Source organism: Sarcophilus harrisii, chromosome 6, assembly GCF_902635505.1.
Source record: "Sarcophilus harrisii chromosome 6, mSarHar1.11, whole genome shotgun sequence".
In the NCBI taxonomy this organism is placed as follows: Eukaryota; Metazoa; Chordata; class Mammalia; order Dasyuromorphia; family Dasyuridae; genus Sarcophilus; species Sarcophilus harrisii.
In genome coordinates this window covers 194,445,224-194,463,605 of record NC_045431.1, presented here as the reverse complement: position 1 = coordinate 194,463,605, position 18,382 = coordinate 194,445,224, and the positions used below count along the sequence as shown (strand labels likewise).

Below are 18,382 nucleotides of genomic sequence, written 5' to 3'. Positions count from 1 at the left end.
CACTTTTTGCTAAGGCAATTGGAGTTAAAGTGAATTGCCTAGGGTCACACAGCTAGGAAGTATTAAGTGTCTTGTCTGAGGCTGGATTTGAACTCAGCTCCTCCTGACTTCAGGGTTGGTGCTCTATCCATTGTACCATCTAGCTGCCCCATAACATGCATTTTCATTACTGTTTCCTGTACCTTTAAAACTTCAGAGGGAATCTGGACATCTGGACAATGGGTGTGGTCTCTCAATAAAGCTCTGCCAGAGCTTTATTTTTCCCAGAGCCTGGGAAAGCAGAAGTTAGTTTCAGGCCAATCACTCGACTTATGAAAGCAAACTTTAGAAAGTTCTTCAGTGTAGTAGAAGGAGAAATTCAAGAAAGAAATTGAGTCCCCCATGATGGAGCTACCTCCTATATCCCAATTTATTGGTGCCTCCCTCCAGCCCTTCCATTCAATGCTCATGATGATACATCCCAAATCTCCCCCCAATTTCCCCAGGGAGGCATTGTGTAACATCTCATGGCAGTGAAAGCACTGAAATCTGGAACTTCTCACATGACAAGCTTATGAACGAACAGCTGGATTTGATCACCAGAAGGCCCATTGGTTGGAGCAAACAAGCATTTTTCACTCTGTTTTTCAAAAACTTGCTTCCACAGGAACCAATTTCAATTGTCGTGCCCCCCACCGACTCCAGCTCTCTGCGCCGTAATTTCAAATCATAACTTCATTCGAGCCCGGCTTCCCTAAGGTTTCTTAGGTGATTGTTTCGTTCCTCTTCGTTCCCACCCAACCCCATTGCCCCAGTGACTTGGGGGCATCATGACAGCCCAATTGAGACCCTTCTTGGTTCTCTGCCTCATGAATTTGCTTCTTCAGCCACAAGATGCCCAAGACCCAGACATGGTCCGATACATCTATCGGCGATTTCAGATCTTAGAGGTAGGTATATTGGAATGGCCATAGAAATATGTTCTTCCTTTGCAAACTTCTGCATTTTCAGTGATATTTTTTTAAATCATATGCTTTGCTTTTCTCCTGCTTCTACCGTGACCATCTTGACAATGAAGCATGTTTCTGAAAAATCAAGTGTTATAATTTAAGAGAATATATATTTGTAAGTATGTGTGGAAAAGGAGAGGGAGAGAGAGGAAGAAAGAGAGGAAAGCTTTGTGGAGCAATGAATTTTAACTCAGCCTTAAACTCTGGAAGTCATGAATTCAGGTCCTCCTAACACACACTGGCTATATGACCCTGGACAAATCATTTTACTTTTCAGTATTCCCCTGACTTTCCAAAACTATGTTACAAATGAATTTCAGGTCTGCCCTGATAGAAGGAGTTTCAGTGCCTTTGTATTTATGTATTTGTTTTATTTATATATGTATTTTTGTCAGGCTTTTAGTTTCATTGGTATGGGAGATTCCAGTGAAAAACCCCTTTTAAGAATTAATTGATGTGCAATTTACAGTTTCAGAGATTTTCTTGAGTTACTACAACTTACATATGCTCACCCTGCTAGTAATGTGCCAAAGACAAGCTTGAACTCCCACCTTCCTGACGTCAAGCCCAGTTTTCTCTCAGCTATACTATGGCAACCAAGATAATGTAGAGATAGAAAATTAATATCAATTTTAATCATGCAACATTCTCAAATGGACAGTTTCTCCTGGTAATTGGTTAGATCAGTAACAAAGTAATGAAGAAAAATAAATTAGTAACTTAAGCCTGACTATTTTTTTTTCAAGCTCAACCTAATTTTTTTTAATGTAGTCCATAGTTTATACTAAAAGCAGCTAATTAAAAATAAAAGAATATGTGGTCCTGTTTTTAGTACACTGAGTGTTGATCACTTTGTTTTTTCTGTCAAATCATCATCTATACCTAATGGTTATTTGCTATCATTTTCAGAGAAATTATAGATTCCAAAGATCACACTTATTGTTTATTATAGATCACATTTTTGTTTACAGTCCTGATCCAAATGCTGCCCTTAAAACAGAGTAGCCAAATTACCATAATTCCATGATTCCAGGGCTGCACAACTTCCAAACTGAATTTTGAGAGGTGAGAGAGCATTGCTGCCGTTCCGTTTCTGTTGCCAGCACCCCTCTTGTTCATTGTACCTCCTTAAACACACAAATTGTAGTCATGGATACTGGGCAATCTCACAATTATCCTTCAAATAATCCCACCTTGATTACAGATACCTAAATCCTTCTTGTTTTCCTCAAAATAAAATTGCACAACTACCTATACATATCTATAGATATAGAAAGAGAGAGAAGAGAAACAAAGAAATAGAGAGATGAAAGGGAGGGATGAAAAGAGAGAAGAGAAAGATAGAGAGAAATATATAAAATAATTCCATTTTGCTTTTTTTCCATTTGCTAATACATATACATTAGGAAATAAAGTCTGAAATCAGTATTTGTTTTCTGACTTAAGCAAGGGCTGGAAAAATGTCGCCAGGATACAAGGGCATACATTCAAGAATACCAGGAATTCTCTAAGAAGGTCTCTGCGGACCTGGAGAGATGTCACCTTTATAAGACTGAATATAAGAGTGAAGTGGATCATTTGGGGGGAAGAGTTGAAAGAGCCCAACGTGAGATTGACTACCTAGAATACATTAGAACATCTGAGACATGTATAGAAGAGGATAAGATGGTGATGGAAAAGCAGATTAAAGACTCTGAAGAAAAGCAAAAGGTCAGGACTCTCCTTAACACAAGTAAGAAAGATTTACCTTTTCTAAACATTCTGCACCAGGTTACCACTCTGGGGTGGGGGAAAGACTCTGTATATGAAGTTAGAACAGGGGTTTGTTGATCTTTAACAATCTGATGATACTCATGAACTCCTCAGAATAATCTTTTAAAATATAAATATATAAAATAAAATAAATAGGATTACAAAGGAAACCCAGCACATTGAAATAGTTATCAATTTTTTTAAAAAACCAGTTTGTGACTGCAGATTAAGCATTATGGGGCAATAATTAAGATGTGGCAACCAGACTTTTGTCCCAGGATGCCAACTTTAAAAAGTGCTAATAAATTTGCAATCCTTCAGCGTGCTAAGATGAGCTCCTCCCTTCTGTGACTGTATTCCCCCAATACCAGTGTCCCAGAGTCTCTGTGTCCCTACCACATGTCACTGCCTGGCCAACTACACCTGCCTTTTTTGCTACTTACCTCAGGCATAAACATTTTTAGTTACAGCTCTACCTGAAATACTCAATGGGCAGGATAGCACTGGTCTTTAAATAGATAAAAACAGACACAGAAGGGAACACACACGTACAAAGGAACATGAACTGGGTCACTGCCATGTATACATGCATTGGTCACCTCTAAAAAAGCAGCATTTCCACAGAAATGTAATTATCAAAAGATCCCAGGCCGGCCACACAGCAGCAGATGTTTCTTAGGCTGACTGAGCTCCAGGAAAGTGGGTCACACCTTCCGCCTGGTTACAGCTTCCAGAAAGGATAGAGGGGTGATTTAATCTCCCAGAACAGGGAAGACAAGAAGCTGTCTTAGCAGCAAAGAAAAGGCAGCCTTCAATGGAAAAGTCAAAAATAAGGTACTCAGGAGAACAGCAATAAACATTTCATGGCTTCTAATGAGAACTCTGTTTGTGTTCTATTTAGCCTGTTTATGCCACTTTTGAGCATGGTTAAGCCAACCAGAAAGGGCTAAGATTATAAACTAGGTCAAGGCACTTGAATTCTGTAACCCAATTTCACACCCAACGCTACACGATTAATAAAATTTAGAAACTTATATGATAAAAATAAGCCCTGTTTCTGTGTGAAATGAGGGGATTGAATTGGGTGACATGTAAGGCCCCTCCCATGTCTAAATCTATGATCCTGTGAGACTAACAGAATTAAATAGCTTCACATGTTTATGTTAGCATCCCATTGTGACATGAAAGAATGCAATACATATATTACAAGTCATTCGTGGAATTGGTACCGTTTGCAAATTAGCGCACCAGAGTGCTAATAAGCAAGGGCTGAATTGGTCCTGCCAAAAAATAGCTAATAAGGGGACAGTGAGATGGCTTGGTGGAAAGACTCCTCCTAGAGTCAGGAGAACCTGATTTCAAAGCCGGATTCAGACATTTAATGTGTACTACTTGTATGAGTCTGGGCAAGGCACTTAATCTTAATTGCCTTGTAGCAGGAAAAAACAAACAAAAAAAAAACAAAAAAATCTAAGAAGAAGCTAGGTGGCTCATTGGATTGAATGCTGATTCAGGAGTCAGAAAGACTTGAATTCACTAGCCATGTAACCCTTGGAAAATCATCTAAACTCTGTTTACTTTAATCTACCAGAAAAGGAAATGACAAATTATCCCAATATCTTTGCCAAAAACAACAACAACGATAACAACAACCCTATGTAAAATGTGGTCCATGGGATCATAAAGAATTGGCCATGACTGAACAATAAGTAACACCTCAAATGCTGGAAGTAATTGATGCTTGTGTATGTGATTGTCAAGGAATTCCATCAATTGACAAACATTTACTAAGCACTTCCTTTGTGACAGTTATTGGATAGGTACAGGCGATACATGCAAAGAAAAAAATAAAACAGTCCCTATTCTCAAACACCATATATTAATGAATATATATATATATGAGAATATAAGATTCTCATATATATATATATATATATATATATATATATATATATGAGAATATAAGATTCTCATGGGGAAGAAAACATATTTACAGATCAGTAAATACAGGGCATATAGTCTCCAAAAGCATAATAATTGGGAAGAACCGGAAAAGTCAGGAAAAGTCTCAAATTTAGGGAATGCTGGATGAGCTGAATCTTCAAGGGCGCTAAAAGTTCAAAGAGAGGGAGGTAAGGAAGCACCAGCTACCTGCCACATGAGTATGTCTTCTTAACGTAGACTATAATGCTATGACATCCCTTTTGTCTAGTTTTTTTTTTTCTTTCTGAATAAGATATATCCAGTTATAGTGAAGATCTTGGTTGACCTTGTATGTTACCTGCATTTTATACATTTCTGTATAGTTATTTATGCCATATGTTTAATTGCTACCTCCTTTATTAATTCTGACACTTGTGTGGCTGTTGTGTGATCTTAGACAAGCCAATTTAACTCAAATATGACTCGATGTCTTTGTCCCTCATTCTACAGAGGAGGATTCTAGAACCAAAAGTTCTCAACTCACAGAGTTGTGACAATGTGAGTATAGCAGTATGTAGACTATAAAACATCATATTCCCTATCAGCATCATTATTATTACTGTAATTCATAGTCCCTAAAGGCTCTATCCTATCTTGGAAGTTTATCAATTACCATACTTGTCAGAAATCTTCAGCATTTTCTGTAGAAACATTTGAATTTGGCTCATTTTAAGCCCTTCCATACTAATTTTACTCCTACCAGCCAGGAAAGTGATCAAGTCATTTGAACTTAAAGAAGCCTGTGAAAAGGAATAATTCTAGGCAAGGCTGGACAGCCTAATTCCTTCCCCTTTGTGTATGTGTTCCAGTTTATGGCACCATAGGAAAGCAAATCCTTTTCCAGAAGGAGTCTGTTCATATAAACCCACTACCTAAAATCCTCTAGGGCATTTCTGCATCAGCCTACTACATTAATTACTATTAATATGCACTGTAAGCAGAACATTGTACTAGATACTGAGGAAAATAGAGATTAGGTGGTCCATTCCCTTCTGGAGAATACAATCTAGTAAGTGAAAGTTTTTTGTTGTTCAATAGGTTCAGTCAAGTCCAACTCTTCCTGACATTTCAGCTCTTCTTGACAGAGATACGAGAGTGATTTGCCATTTCCTTCTCCAGTTCACTTTACCTATAAGGCAAACAAGGGTAAGTGACTTACCCAGAGTCATATAGCTAGTATCTGAAGCCAAGTTTAAAACCAGATCTTCTTAACTTTGGGCAGCTAAGTGGTACAGCAGAGAAAATGCCAGACCTAAAGTCAGGAAGATTCATATGGCTTCAGATACTTACTAGAAATAATAGAATGAGACCTGGAAAATATATTTCTGATTCTAAAAGACAACAGCTAGAAGCAATTTTAGTTTGTATGCATGAGGACTTTGGCAAGAATTTCTAATTTTGGATCAAATGAGGTTGAGTTTAGGAAGAAGTTTAGGGAATTTGTTGTTGGCAGAAATTCATAACAAAGGTATGAATATAAAGCAAAGGAACTAGGGTGAAGGGTACCAACTCCAGCTGTACCTTTTAGTTTTGCTCCAAGTTGATTTTCACAGAAACTAGGGACATTATAGAAAAATCAAAAGTACCCAGTTACCTTAGCTTCACATAAAACCTTTGTGGTTCATCTAAAAAGAAACCTTACAGTACTTTGAAAGGATATACAACTGGGCATGACAGGTGTTAAAAGGAAAGTTCTAACCCCAAATTAGATAGAAGACTGAGAACAGGGGTCCAAAAGACTTCAAGAGACAGATTTAAAATGCCTAAAGACTTTTTAGCTAGTTGACCGACTGCAGTAAACTAAGGGCTTAAAAGAAAACTGAAAATAACTCCTGGAGTTATCAAGCTAAAGATAAACAGACTTTTTCCTCCCCCTCAACCCAAGCTATATATTAGCTGCCCAAGACTAGCAGAAAACTGCGGAATAAAGCAGCAACAACAGCAGAGATACTTGACAGAAGGTAGGACCAGCAGAGAAAGACATCACAAAGATAGGAGACTAGCAGAAAACTCCAGTTCAAAGGAGGAAGCAGTTCACACAATGACATCACCAAAAAATATTGATGGTTCTATAGTTCAGAGGTTAATTACCCTAGATATGTATTTCTTGGCACACGTGTTACCTATTTCAAGTACGCCTGTGTTCCCCAATCATACATATTCCTCACAAGTCTTCTCCCATTAGTGGAAGGGTACCAGTGGAAGAATCTAACTACATGTATGATGGAAATCTTTCTTGCCACTTGATACATTGCTTTATTAAATATCATTTGCTTTGAACTAATTGGTTTAAGCTAATAAAAGAAATACATCAGCAGAATCTTATGAGCTATGTCTTTGAATGAATGCTGACCATAACATGCCTCTAACATGGGGCAGAATGGAGTTCACATTTGCAGAATACTATGGTGCCATATAAGCAAATAGTATTATATAGTGAGAGGAAAAAAGCAAAGAAAGCTCCCCCCTCAAAAAAAAGATGGGAAACTCCAATACAGATAAAGCTCACTCAAGAGAGTGGAGAGAAAAGATACTGAAACAGTACAGAGGAAAGGCAATAATAGAAGTTTTCTGCAGCCTGATTAGCAGGGGAAGGTGAGAAGAAAGGGGTAGGGGAAAATGGAAATAGTCTAGATGTTAGATTTCAACATAAAATCTTCTCACAAATGATAGTTGAGGCCAGCATCTGTTGGCCTTGGGCTTTAGCAGGAATCTGCTAATTATATACCCTTCACAGATGAGAGAGCCAGAAAGTTACAACTTATTATGAGAAAAAGCAAGAACCATTCCAGGAAGGGAAAAAAAGAGAAGGGGGGAACATTGTTTTCTTTTTCTCTTCATTCCTCCAGTGCAAAACCCAGAGATTTATATGGAGTACATCCTTAATAAAAGTTAGTAGAATTGAGAAGGTGCCATTTGAACAATACTTTGAAGAAATATATTGTGTTATAGGAGTTCTTAGTTGACCATAAAGGTAGCATTCAGTAGAACACAGAAAGTCTGCTTCAAAGAAAGACTGGCCTGGGTTCAAGTCACAGATCCCCTTAACTCTCTCCAACCTAAGCAGTGGATCAGAGTCAGAAAGACCTGAGTTCAAATACAGCTTCAGATGCTTCCTAATTACATGATCCTTTAACCTCTGTCTGCCTCAGTTTTCTCTTCTATAAAATGGGGATAATTATAGTGTCTACCTGCTAGGGTTGTTTTGAGAATCAAATGAGATAGTAATTGTGAAGTATTTAGCAGTTCCCAGCACATAGTAAGCGCTTTATAAGTTAGCTAGATAATATTTGTAAGACATTTTGTAAACCTTACAGTATCATATTACATATAATATACATTACATAAAGTATGATGTAATACTTTATATAAGCATTATATAAGCAGATATCAATCTGCTTTGGTAGAGGAACATTCCTCCCAAGGGAGTTTCCTATACCTGCTAAGTTACTGGTCTTATACTTGCTCAGGTACAAGTTAAAGTATAAGACTTCTGAGGTGCTTTTCAACTCTGAAATCCTATGAACCTTATTTCATATATATACATATAAGTACACATTAATATATGTATATATATACATATATGTATAAAATCTTTAAAAATGTATATTTCTAGAGTTTAAACTCCTTTCAGAAATCAGAGGTTGAAGACCTACTAAGGCAGTAGAATATAAGGTGCCTGAAGTCTGATCAGTACAGAGAAAAAGAGAAAGACATGAAGAAAAGCTAGAAGTAAGATTTAGTTTGACACAAAAGCCTTCTCCTAAGCAACAGCTGAGGGTGCTTCTGTTTATATTACAGTTTTGGAAGAAGCCAATTATAGCTCTAATTTCAGCTGAGCAAGTAACATTCATTCAACAAGCATTTTTTTAAAGCAACTGTTATGTGTAAGGCACTGTGAGAGCGGCTGGGTAGGCAAAGAAAATCAGATTAAAAAATAGCCTCAATCCCTAAAGGACTTACATTCTATTGGGGCAGAAAGCAGGAAGAAATAGAACACTTATACAGATCAATATCGATATGTACAGATATCAATATAAATAAAAGGCTATGAAAGATAGTGTTTCATAATTAGTAGAAAACTGATCTCTTAGATTTGTGTTCAAGCTATAGAAGCACAGAATACGGGAGTTGGAAGATATTACAGTGGCTATTTAATCACACATGAAAGGTACCTCCATTGTAATAGACATCTAGCCTCTGCATAAAAACCCACTTCTGACACATTTGGCTATGTGATTCTGGACAAATCATTCAACTTTTTAGTGCCCCAAACAACTTTCTAAAACTGGAGGTTTCACAGAAGGTGCCAATCTACACTGCAAGTGGGACTTTCTTCACCTGGGAGTTCCTTATACCAATGAAATCACACATATTGCTTTTTTTTTTAAAGACCCCCAAAATACCACAAGTAAGACTCTATCCCAAAGAGATCAAAGAAAAAAAAAAAAGAAAAGGGCTCAAATGTACAAAAATGGTCATAGCAGTTTTTTGGATTTTTTTGTAATTGCAAAGAACTTAAAATATGGAGGAGCTGTCCATCCTTTGGGGAGTTTTTGAATAAACCATGATATATGAAAGTGTTGGAATACTATGATGCTGGATGAAATGATGAAGTGAATGTTTCAGAGAAAGCTGATCAGACTTGAATGAATTGATGCAAAGTGAAGTGAGCAGAACCAAAGGAATAATTTCAACTGTGATGACTGGTTGTTGGTTGGTACAGCGTTATAAAACTGAATAATTCAAAAGACTTAAGAACTTTGATTAGCACAATGGCAATCATGATACTTGAGGAACTTCCCCCTTCCAGACTGATTTTGATTTTTGACTAGATAAAAAAGGACATTTTTTTGCCTCATTTCTCACCTATCCTTAATCACTGAATGGACATTGCCAGAGTTAAACTGAGACCTGTTTAAAAAGACCAAGGTCTCCCACTGCATCCAGGGCCATCTCCAGGCATCCTGATCTGCATCTTGCTACTGGACTCAGATGGCTCTGGAGAAGAAAGTGACGTTGGGGGCTTATGACATTACCTTCCGGACACCATGGTCCTCTTCAAGAACAAAGGACAAATAAGGAACTAGGACCAATGATAAATCCAAGCTTCCTCTTAACAGAGATGTGATGGACTTAATATACAGAATAAGATACATTTTGAGACATGGTCAATATGAAAAATCTGTTTTATTTGACTATGTAGATTTGTTACAAGAGTTTTTCTGGGTGTGAGTGTGTGTGTGTGTGTGTGTGTGTGTGTGTGTGTGTGTGTGTGTTCCAGTGTGGGTGAAGAGGAGGAGTGAAATGGAGAAAAAAAAAAAAGAAATGCTTATTAATTTTTTAAAATAAAATTTAATTTTTAAGAGGAAGGAAAAATTTGAAAGCTTACTTTAAATAATTCTTCACTCAAGAGCCTCCAGAGCAGAAGATAAGCCTGATAAACACAATTTAGATCAACAAATGCCAGCATAGCAAGTAAAACAAACAGTAATAAAAGCAATAGAGGAGGAGGGTGGTTCTAAATTTCAGTAACATTGACAGAAAGGGAAAGGGGAGTCATACAGCTAATCAATAGCAGAGCTTTGATTTGTAACCAGATCCTCTGATATCCAATTCCATTGTATGACTCTCTCCCAGGAGTGGGAGTACAGAGTACAATATATCTATGCCTTCCAGTGCCTAGTGACAGCTTCATGTATGAACAGGTTGAAGCGAAGCCTTTCTTCTCTCCAAATTAAGGAAAAATCATTAGTTCCTTGAAGTATTGAAATGCTTCAAAGGGAAAACAAAAAAGGAAAAATCATCTGAGAGGCAATGAGGAAATTCAGACCTAAGGCAGGAGTTGATAGGGTAAATATGTTAGAAAGATAAATCGATGATGGTAGATTAGACAGGTGATAGATTAGATAGATAATGGATAGATTAAATGAATAATTGATTAAATAGAATGAGTGAGGATTAAGTTCTTACTATGTACAGCTATGCTAGGCATTATAAATACAAAAATAAGAAAACAAGATGGTTCTTACCAACAAGGAACTTTCATGTTAGCATGGGAAGATAAAGCACAGAAGGGAGCAGGAAGGGGAAGAACTAGAAAGATTGAAGTGGGGACAAGATCTAATGTAGAGGTAGAGTAGGCCTAATGGTGAGCCAGAAGAGGAAAATAAAGAATATGACAATAAAGTCCATGGAATATTTGGAGTGATACTGTAGATTTAAGGTTCTTCTTATTGAATAGAGTACTGGACCATATGAGGATGAAGTAATGATGATATGAATGTACCACCAATAGAATAGTGCTGAACAAAGAGAGAAAAATCCTGCTGGTCTGGGACTCCTTACTGAGGGAGTGATTGACCTGGAAGGAACAACAGGACAGTATCCCAGAGCAGGGACATATTAGAAATTTTCATGAGACTTGTCAAGGATAATGACCACTACTCACTTCTGCTAATTGTGAGGGAATTAATTGAGAAATAGCAAGTCCTGAGTAAGAAACTAAAGCTGTTTGTAGAAACAGGAGATGTTTTCATTACTGCTGCCTTTTGAAGATGAGAGATATAGAAGAAAAAGGTAGATTTAGACATGAACAGCTGTTTAAAAAGATGACATCTGGGAATAAGATTTGAATCTCTGGACTATAAGTTATTTATTAAGTATTAACTCTATATCAGGCATTGTGCTAAGCACCAGTAATACAAAGAAAGACATAGTTATTCTCCTGGAGCTTATATTCTCATGGTGGAGATAAAATACAAACAACTAGGTACATGTAAGATAGATATATACATAAATATAAGATAAAATGGAAGTAGTCTCAGAGGGAAGATACAGACATTGAGAAAAGGCATCTTTCAGAAGGTAACTGAGACTTGAAGGAAGCCATGGAAGCTTCTCATGAACATGAGTAGGGAAAGCATTACAGTCATGGGGGACAGAATATAATATGAGATATAGGAATTGTTTGACCCTTGGCCCAAGATGGAGTATACCTATAAAGAGTCATTTAAAAATATGTTTGCCTTGAGAAGTAGTTAAACTAAAAGTGGATAGAGAGAGAGAAAATTGCCCTCATAAATCTTCTGAGTCAGAGTGTAGGGAATGTAATATTGGAAGAAAATGATCATTAGAGAAGACTAGTAATTCATAGGAGACAATATCCCAGAAAAGCATTATAATAAAAGCCTCATGACCTCAGATATCTATACATAAATGCACAAAGTATTCATTGGTAACATAGACATCTCAATAAATGGAGATAAATTAAACTTCACAGGTATGACCAAGAATTAATAGGAGTATGAAAAGAATATGGTTATTATTAGTTATTATATTAAAAGTATTTACATAGTAGTTTGATGTTTGCAAAATGCTATATCCTATATAAATAAATACATCTGTTATATGTATATGCATGAATAGATGTACACATATATAATTTGATAATCATAATCTTTTGTGAAAGATGCTATTATCATGTCCATTTTTTATATGGGAAAAATGAGTCTCAGAGTTTGTGATTTGTCATGTGCCTCACAGCTAGTTAGTGCCATAGCTGGAATTCTAGATTTTCTTGAATATTATACAAGTGTAACATTCTCTTTTTTTGTTTTGTTTTGTTTAAGTACAGTATTCTTTCTAGTATGTTATGCTATTATGGAAGGATAGATGTCGTTCAGAAGAAGCAGATTAGATAAAATATTAGTCAATCATACACAAAAACATCTAATGTGATTTTGGGTCATTATCAATAAAAGCAGAATGATTAGAACTGCTGCTAAATGAGGACCCATTGATCAAACCAGAAAAGGTCATGGTGGTATTCATCCTAAAGAAGAAGATATTTGCTAACAACATGATGGCTGTCTTCAAGCTTTCATATCAAAGACAGATTAGGCTTCAAGTCCTTCTGAGAAAATCCTACCTTCTATAAGAGGTGCTTCCCAAGCCCTCTTAATTCTAGTGCTTTCCCTTTGTTAATTATTTCTTATTTTTCCTGTCTTTGGCTTGTTTGTACACATTTGTTTACCGTTTTTCCCATTTGATTGTGAGCTACAAAGAGATTGTCTTTTGTATCCCTGTGCTTAGTATGATGACTAGCATACAGTAGGTACTTAATAAATGAGGGAAAGGGAATAATCACTTATATGGTTAATACTATTCACCAGGCACTATGCTAAATCATCTGATCCTTATAATAACTTTGGGAAATAGATGCTGTTATAATCCTCATTTTATATTTAAGGGAATTGAGACAAACAGAAGTTAAATGATTTTAACTCAAGTCTTCCTGACTCCAGACTTAGCACTCTATGTACTGTGTTCTCTAGCTGCCCATTAAAAGTTAATAAATTAATAAATATTAATAAACGCTTACTTGTTTACTGATAGGCTGACTAGCTCCACTTGATCCCAAAGGACAAAATTTGTAGATAAAATATTAGTCAATCATACAATACTCAAAAAATCTAATGTGATTTTGCATCATTATCAATAAAAGCAGAATGACTAGAAATGCTGCTTTGAGGATCCATTGATCAAACTAGAAGAGGTCATGGTGGTATTCAAGTTGGGAAAAGGTCCATTTAAGCTTTATAGAAAGAAAAACTTCCAAATAATCATTGTCCAGAAGTGGGTTAAATTTACTCAGGAAATAGTGCTTTTTCCACTGGCTGGGGGGGGTGGAGTTTAGAAAGAGGGAGGAGGGAATTTTTGAGTGTTATTGCCTTCTTGTTAGGAATCCTGTAGACCTGAACCCTGCCCAGGTCTCCAGGATTATATGACCTTGAGGTCCTTTTCTACTCTGTATTAATTAAGCACCTAGTACGGACTCAACGCTGTGCTGGACATTTTAAAACAAATAAGGAATTCTAAGATTGAGGAGAAGGTTAAATCAGCTGATAATACATCGTTATAGCTAAGGTTTGCAAAGTACTTCTCATTTGGTCCTCACAGCGACCCTGGGAGGTAGATGCTATTATTATTTCCACTTTACAAATGAATAAACCTGAGGCTCCTAGAAATGGGGTGAGCTGACCATGGTGATGCAACCAAGTATCTGAGGCAGGATTTAAAGTGAAGTTATCCTTCAACAATCTGTGCTCCATCCACTGCGCCACCTAGCTGCCACTATGAATATCATCTTTTCATTTATTAATATTAGAAATCCAAAGGAAATCGAATGAATATTTATCATTTCTCTTCTGAGAGAATGCTTTATAGAATAGGGGAAAAGAACTAGGACTCTCTGGTGAGAAAACCCCCTTTTCCAATACAGATTGAACATTATCCTAAACTTTCACTCTAAAAAAGATGCCTAGAATATCCAGGGTCACACAAACAGCAGATGTTAGAGGAAGGGCTAGAATTCAAGTATCTTTGGCTTCTGGGCAGCTCTCTATCTTATATGCCATACCGCCCACCCAATCTCTTATACTAAATACTTACTGGGATATTTTGCACCCTCTCCGTGCCTGGCACTGGACCTGGAAGGAAAGAGAATAAGCCTTCAAATTTTCTGAAAATGCATGCACCAAGAAGGAACAAAATAATCCTTTTCATTATTTTCTTTATGTATAGGTTGTGACAACATGTTGATGGGCATAAAGTCCATGAAGATTGTGAAGACAACCAGGGATACACATGGCTGTTGGATGAAAGATGTCAACAAGGATTCCAACAAGATTTATTTCTTAAGTGGTTCCAGGAACAGCACCCTATGGGAATTTGCCAATATGAAGGCATTTATGGAAGGCAAGCCCACACCCCGGAAGCTCGTCCTGATGCTATCCTGGCAAGGGACCGGGCAAGTGATTTATCAGGGGTTCTTATTCTTCCACAGCCATGGCACCCCTAATGAGATCATCAAATACAACCTCCAAAAGAAAAGTGTGGAAGATCGGATGCTACTCCCAGGGAGCCATGGCAGACCAGTCTATCAGCATGCCCCCTGGACTCACATTGATCTGGCTGTGGATGAACATGGGCTCTGGGCCATTCACACAGAATTAGACCACCTGATAATCACAAAAATAGACCCTGAAACAATGGCCGTGGAGGACACCTGGACATCATTCTGTAGTAACAGAGATGCTGAGGGAGCTTTTCTCCTGTGTGGGGTCCTCTATGTGGTATACAGTAGGGGCCGTCAAAGCTCCCACATCATTAATTGTGTTTTTGATGTCCTGGGGGCCATCAACAAGCAGGACATTCCCACCTTGGTCTTCCCCAAGCGGCAGAGGATCCACTCTATGATCCACTACAATCCCCACGAGAAACAGCTCTATGCTTGGAATGATGGAAGTCAAATCATCTACAAGCTCCAGACTCAAAGAAAGCAGGCAGAACCTTAGGAAAGGTAGCAATTAGTTCAAACCAGGTTAGTTTCTGAGGCACAATCATGTCTACAGAAGATTTTTAAATGATGATCCAGGTCACAGGGAGCTATTGCTCTGAATGATAAAGTAGTAAACAGATATCTCTTCCCTCTAATATTATTTAGACATATAGTCTAGAAGTGAAACTGCATATATAAACCATCTTTTTTTTTTTTAATTAGGCCTATGATTCCACTGAAACTCCCAATGAGGAAACCTTCTCTACCAATGTAGATACAACAATTCTACCACTTATATAGGTTTAGAGAACCAACTTGGAGACTAAGAGGGTCTCTCTCACAACCAATGTGTGTCATAGGACTTAACCTCAGGGATTCTTAACTCTGAGGCTGGTTTTCTATCCTCTTCAACACTCTGCCTTGCCTTTGGCCTCCAGTAATATATTGCAGATAGAAAAGTAGCTTCAAAGTCAGAAGACATGGATTCAAGTCCACTTCTGATACATTTCAGCTGTGTGACCTTGGCCAAGACAGACCCTCTCAATACCCCCCAGACATAACTCTAAACCTAGATATAAGTTGTAGAGCAATTGGCAGGATGCATCGATAAAGGAACTTTACTAGCTAGGAGTTTCCTAAACCAATGAAATCACAGATCCAATTCTCCATCCATTAATCTCTAATAATCATGACCATTTCTTATACAGAAATTTTCTATGACTACGCATTGCCTCCTAAATTATTATTATTGATAATTACAGCTGACATTTAGAATTTTCAAAATGTTTTACCAACAACATCCATGTAAGTAATTAATAAAATTATCTCTATTTTACCCATGAGGAAATTAAGCAATAAAGTCATGCAATTTGCCCTAAAATTACCCAGCTGATGAATGGGCCAGATTAGAATCCATATCCATAGACATCCATATATGTCATAACTACCTCCTAGTTAAGTCCAAGCTCCTTAAGACAACATTGAAGGCTCTGCATAATTTGACATCAAACTATTACTCCAAAATGGTCCTCTCAAACAGGACTACATTTCCTAGATAGATTTCATATTTATAGAAACACAGATCTAGATACAAGAAGATTCTTGGAAATACCTTCATTTTACTTATAAGAAAACTGATTTGCTCAACTCATATAGCTAGTTAATGGCAATACTAGTATCAGAACTTCTGATACCCAAATACATCATTCTCTCTACTATATGCCTCCTTCATATATCTGTATGTTACCTCCAGCCATTCTCTCTGCCTAGGATACCATTTTTCTTTTGTTCTATCATTCAGAGTCCAGGTTAAATACAACCTTCTCCATGAATACATATCAAAGATGTTATGGATTTTTTTATTCATCCCCTAATCAATGTAACACAATTTTTTCTAGTTTCTAGTACATATATGTGTCTGTGTATAATTACACACACACAAACACATACCTTTGTTTTTATCTTTAATATCCTTGGAGGCATATATGCAGCAATAGAATCATCAGGTCAAAGGACATGGACAGTTTAGTCACCTTCCTTACATAATTACACACTGAAATACTATTTTCACAGCACTACCAATAATACATCAGTATAACTATCCTTTCAGAATCTCTCTAACAGGAAGTATTCCCATCTTTGTCCTATGTCAGTTTGCCTAGTATGATGGTAAATGCCAGAACTGTGTTCATCTACATTTCTTTATAAATATTTTGGAGCATGTTTTGATATCATTTATATTTTGCAATTCCTCTATAAAACAGCTTGACTACATAGCTTTTAAGGAACTACTATAATATTCTACTTGTACCTCTTTTATAGCCCTTATTACATTCTACCTTGCACTTTAGTTATTTGTATTCATGAGCTCCCTAAGGGCAGAAACCATGTTTTCGACTCAATTCAATAAATTTCTATGAAGCACTTTGAGTTTTTCATTTCTGGATCTTAGAGAACAGAGACATAGGAACACACTTAGTTCTAACAACAGATTTACTGGTAAAATATCCATAGCATCCACAAAATAAACAAACAAATCAGTTTCACCAATTTCCTCCTCTTCCCATTCCAATTTCTCAATTGTTCATTCTGGTCTATGGTTTGAGGGAAACCAGCTCAAATTCAAGCTACAAGCTATATCTGGGTACTACTACCTTTATACTCAAGAGGGCAAGGGGACTTGGAATCTTTTCTAGATGCACCATTCTTGAATAGAGTTCAGGAACTTCTTTAATATCCCAATCATTTCTAAGCTAAATAAGGATGCATACTTTTTGTTTTTCTTCCCAGCTTATTTTTACCTTCTGAATCCAATTCTTCTTGTGCAACAAGAGAACTGAATGGTTCTGCACACATATATTGTATCTAGGATATATTATAACATATTTAACATGTATAAGACTGCTTGCCATCTAGGGGAGGGGGGGAGAGGGAAGGAAAAACGGACAGAAGTGAGTGCAGGGGATAATGTTGTAAAAAATTACCCATACATATGTTCTGTCAATAAAAAGTTATAATTAAAAAAAAAATAAGGATGCATACAAAGGTTGGTAGAATTCCTCTGGTGTTGAGTTGCTCTTGTAGATTCTGTCATTTAGTTGTATCCTACTCTTCATGACCACATTTGAGGTTTTCTTGGCAGATACTAAAATGGTTTGACATTTCCTTCTCCAACTCATTTTACAGATGAGGAAACTGAGGCAAACCAGGTTAAGTGACTTGCCCAATGTCATCCAGCTAGTATATGAGACAATATTAGAACTCAAGAAGATGAGCCTGTCTCCAAGCCTAGCACTCTATCCACTGTATCACCTCGCTGTTCATATCTGCCTCCTAGTTAAGTCCAAGTTCCTTAAGATGACATTCAAGGCTCTTCAGAATTTGACTCCAAACTATTATTACTCCAAAATAGTCTAAAGTCTAAATAGAATCTGTTTCTATCTATCTCGTTCCCATTCTGGTTTTACCACTGACTCTCCAGACTTCTCCCCTCAAGAAACCTTCTTGCCCTAGTAGATGCCTCCATCCACCCTCCTCCAGTTGGCCAGTTTCTTCTTAGAATCTCCATTTGAGGAAGTGCTTAAGCCAATTAAATTCACTTCTCTCTTGCCTCTGATTCCCATTCCCTTGAATGACTCATGAATACATCTTGCCCCTTCATATGTTGTCTTCCTCATTAGAATGTAAACTCTTTGAGGGCAAGGACAGACTCTTTTTTGCTTGTGTTTGTACTCCCAATAATTGATACAGTGCCCAGCACATAGCAAGCACTTAATAAGTGCACTATCTATCTACTGATCTATCCACCCTCCTCTTA

The 18,382-nt window shown here is 37.1% G+C and overlaps 1 protein-coding gene across 1 annotated transcript; it reads left to right on the top strand.

The window, feature by feature from the left end:
* Window positions 1-319: 319 nt before the first annotated feature.
* OLFML1 (olfactomedin like 1) lies at window positions 320-17,397 on the top strand. The gene is made up of 3 exons (XM_003773535.3): window positions 320-929; window positions 2,436-2,721; window positions 14,310-17,397. The coding sequence occupies exons 1-3, from the start codon at window positions 810-812 to the stop codon at window positions 15,080-15,082; spliced, it is 1,179 nt and encodes a 392-aa protein (XP_003773583.1). The 5' UTR covers window positions 320-809; the 3' UTR covers window positions 15,083-17,397.
* The last annotated feature ends 985 nt before the right edge of the window (window positions 17,398-18,382 follow it).

Excerpts from the sequence above, each read along its gene's own strand:
- OLFML1 (XM_003773535.3), top strand. The coding sequence starts at position 810 with ATGACAGCCCAATTGAGACCCTTCTTGGTTCTCTGCCTCATGAATTTG. Across the intron at positions 930-2,435 it reads GGCGATTTCAGATCTTAGAG|CAAGGGCTGGAAAAATGTCG; the intron begins GTAGGTATATTG and ends TTCTGACTTAAG. Across the intron at positions 2,722-14,309 it reads CAGGACTCTCCTTAACACAA|GTTGTGACAACATGTTGATG; the intron begins GTAAGAAAGATT and ends CTTTATGTATAG.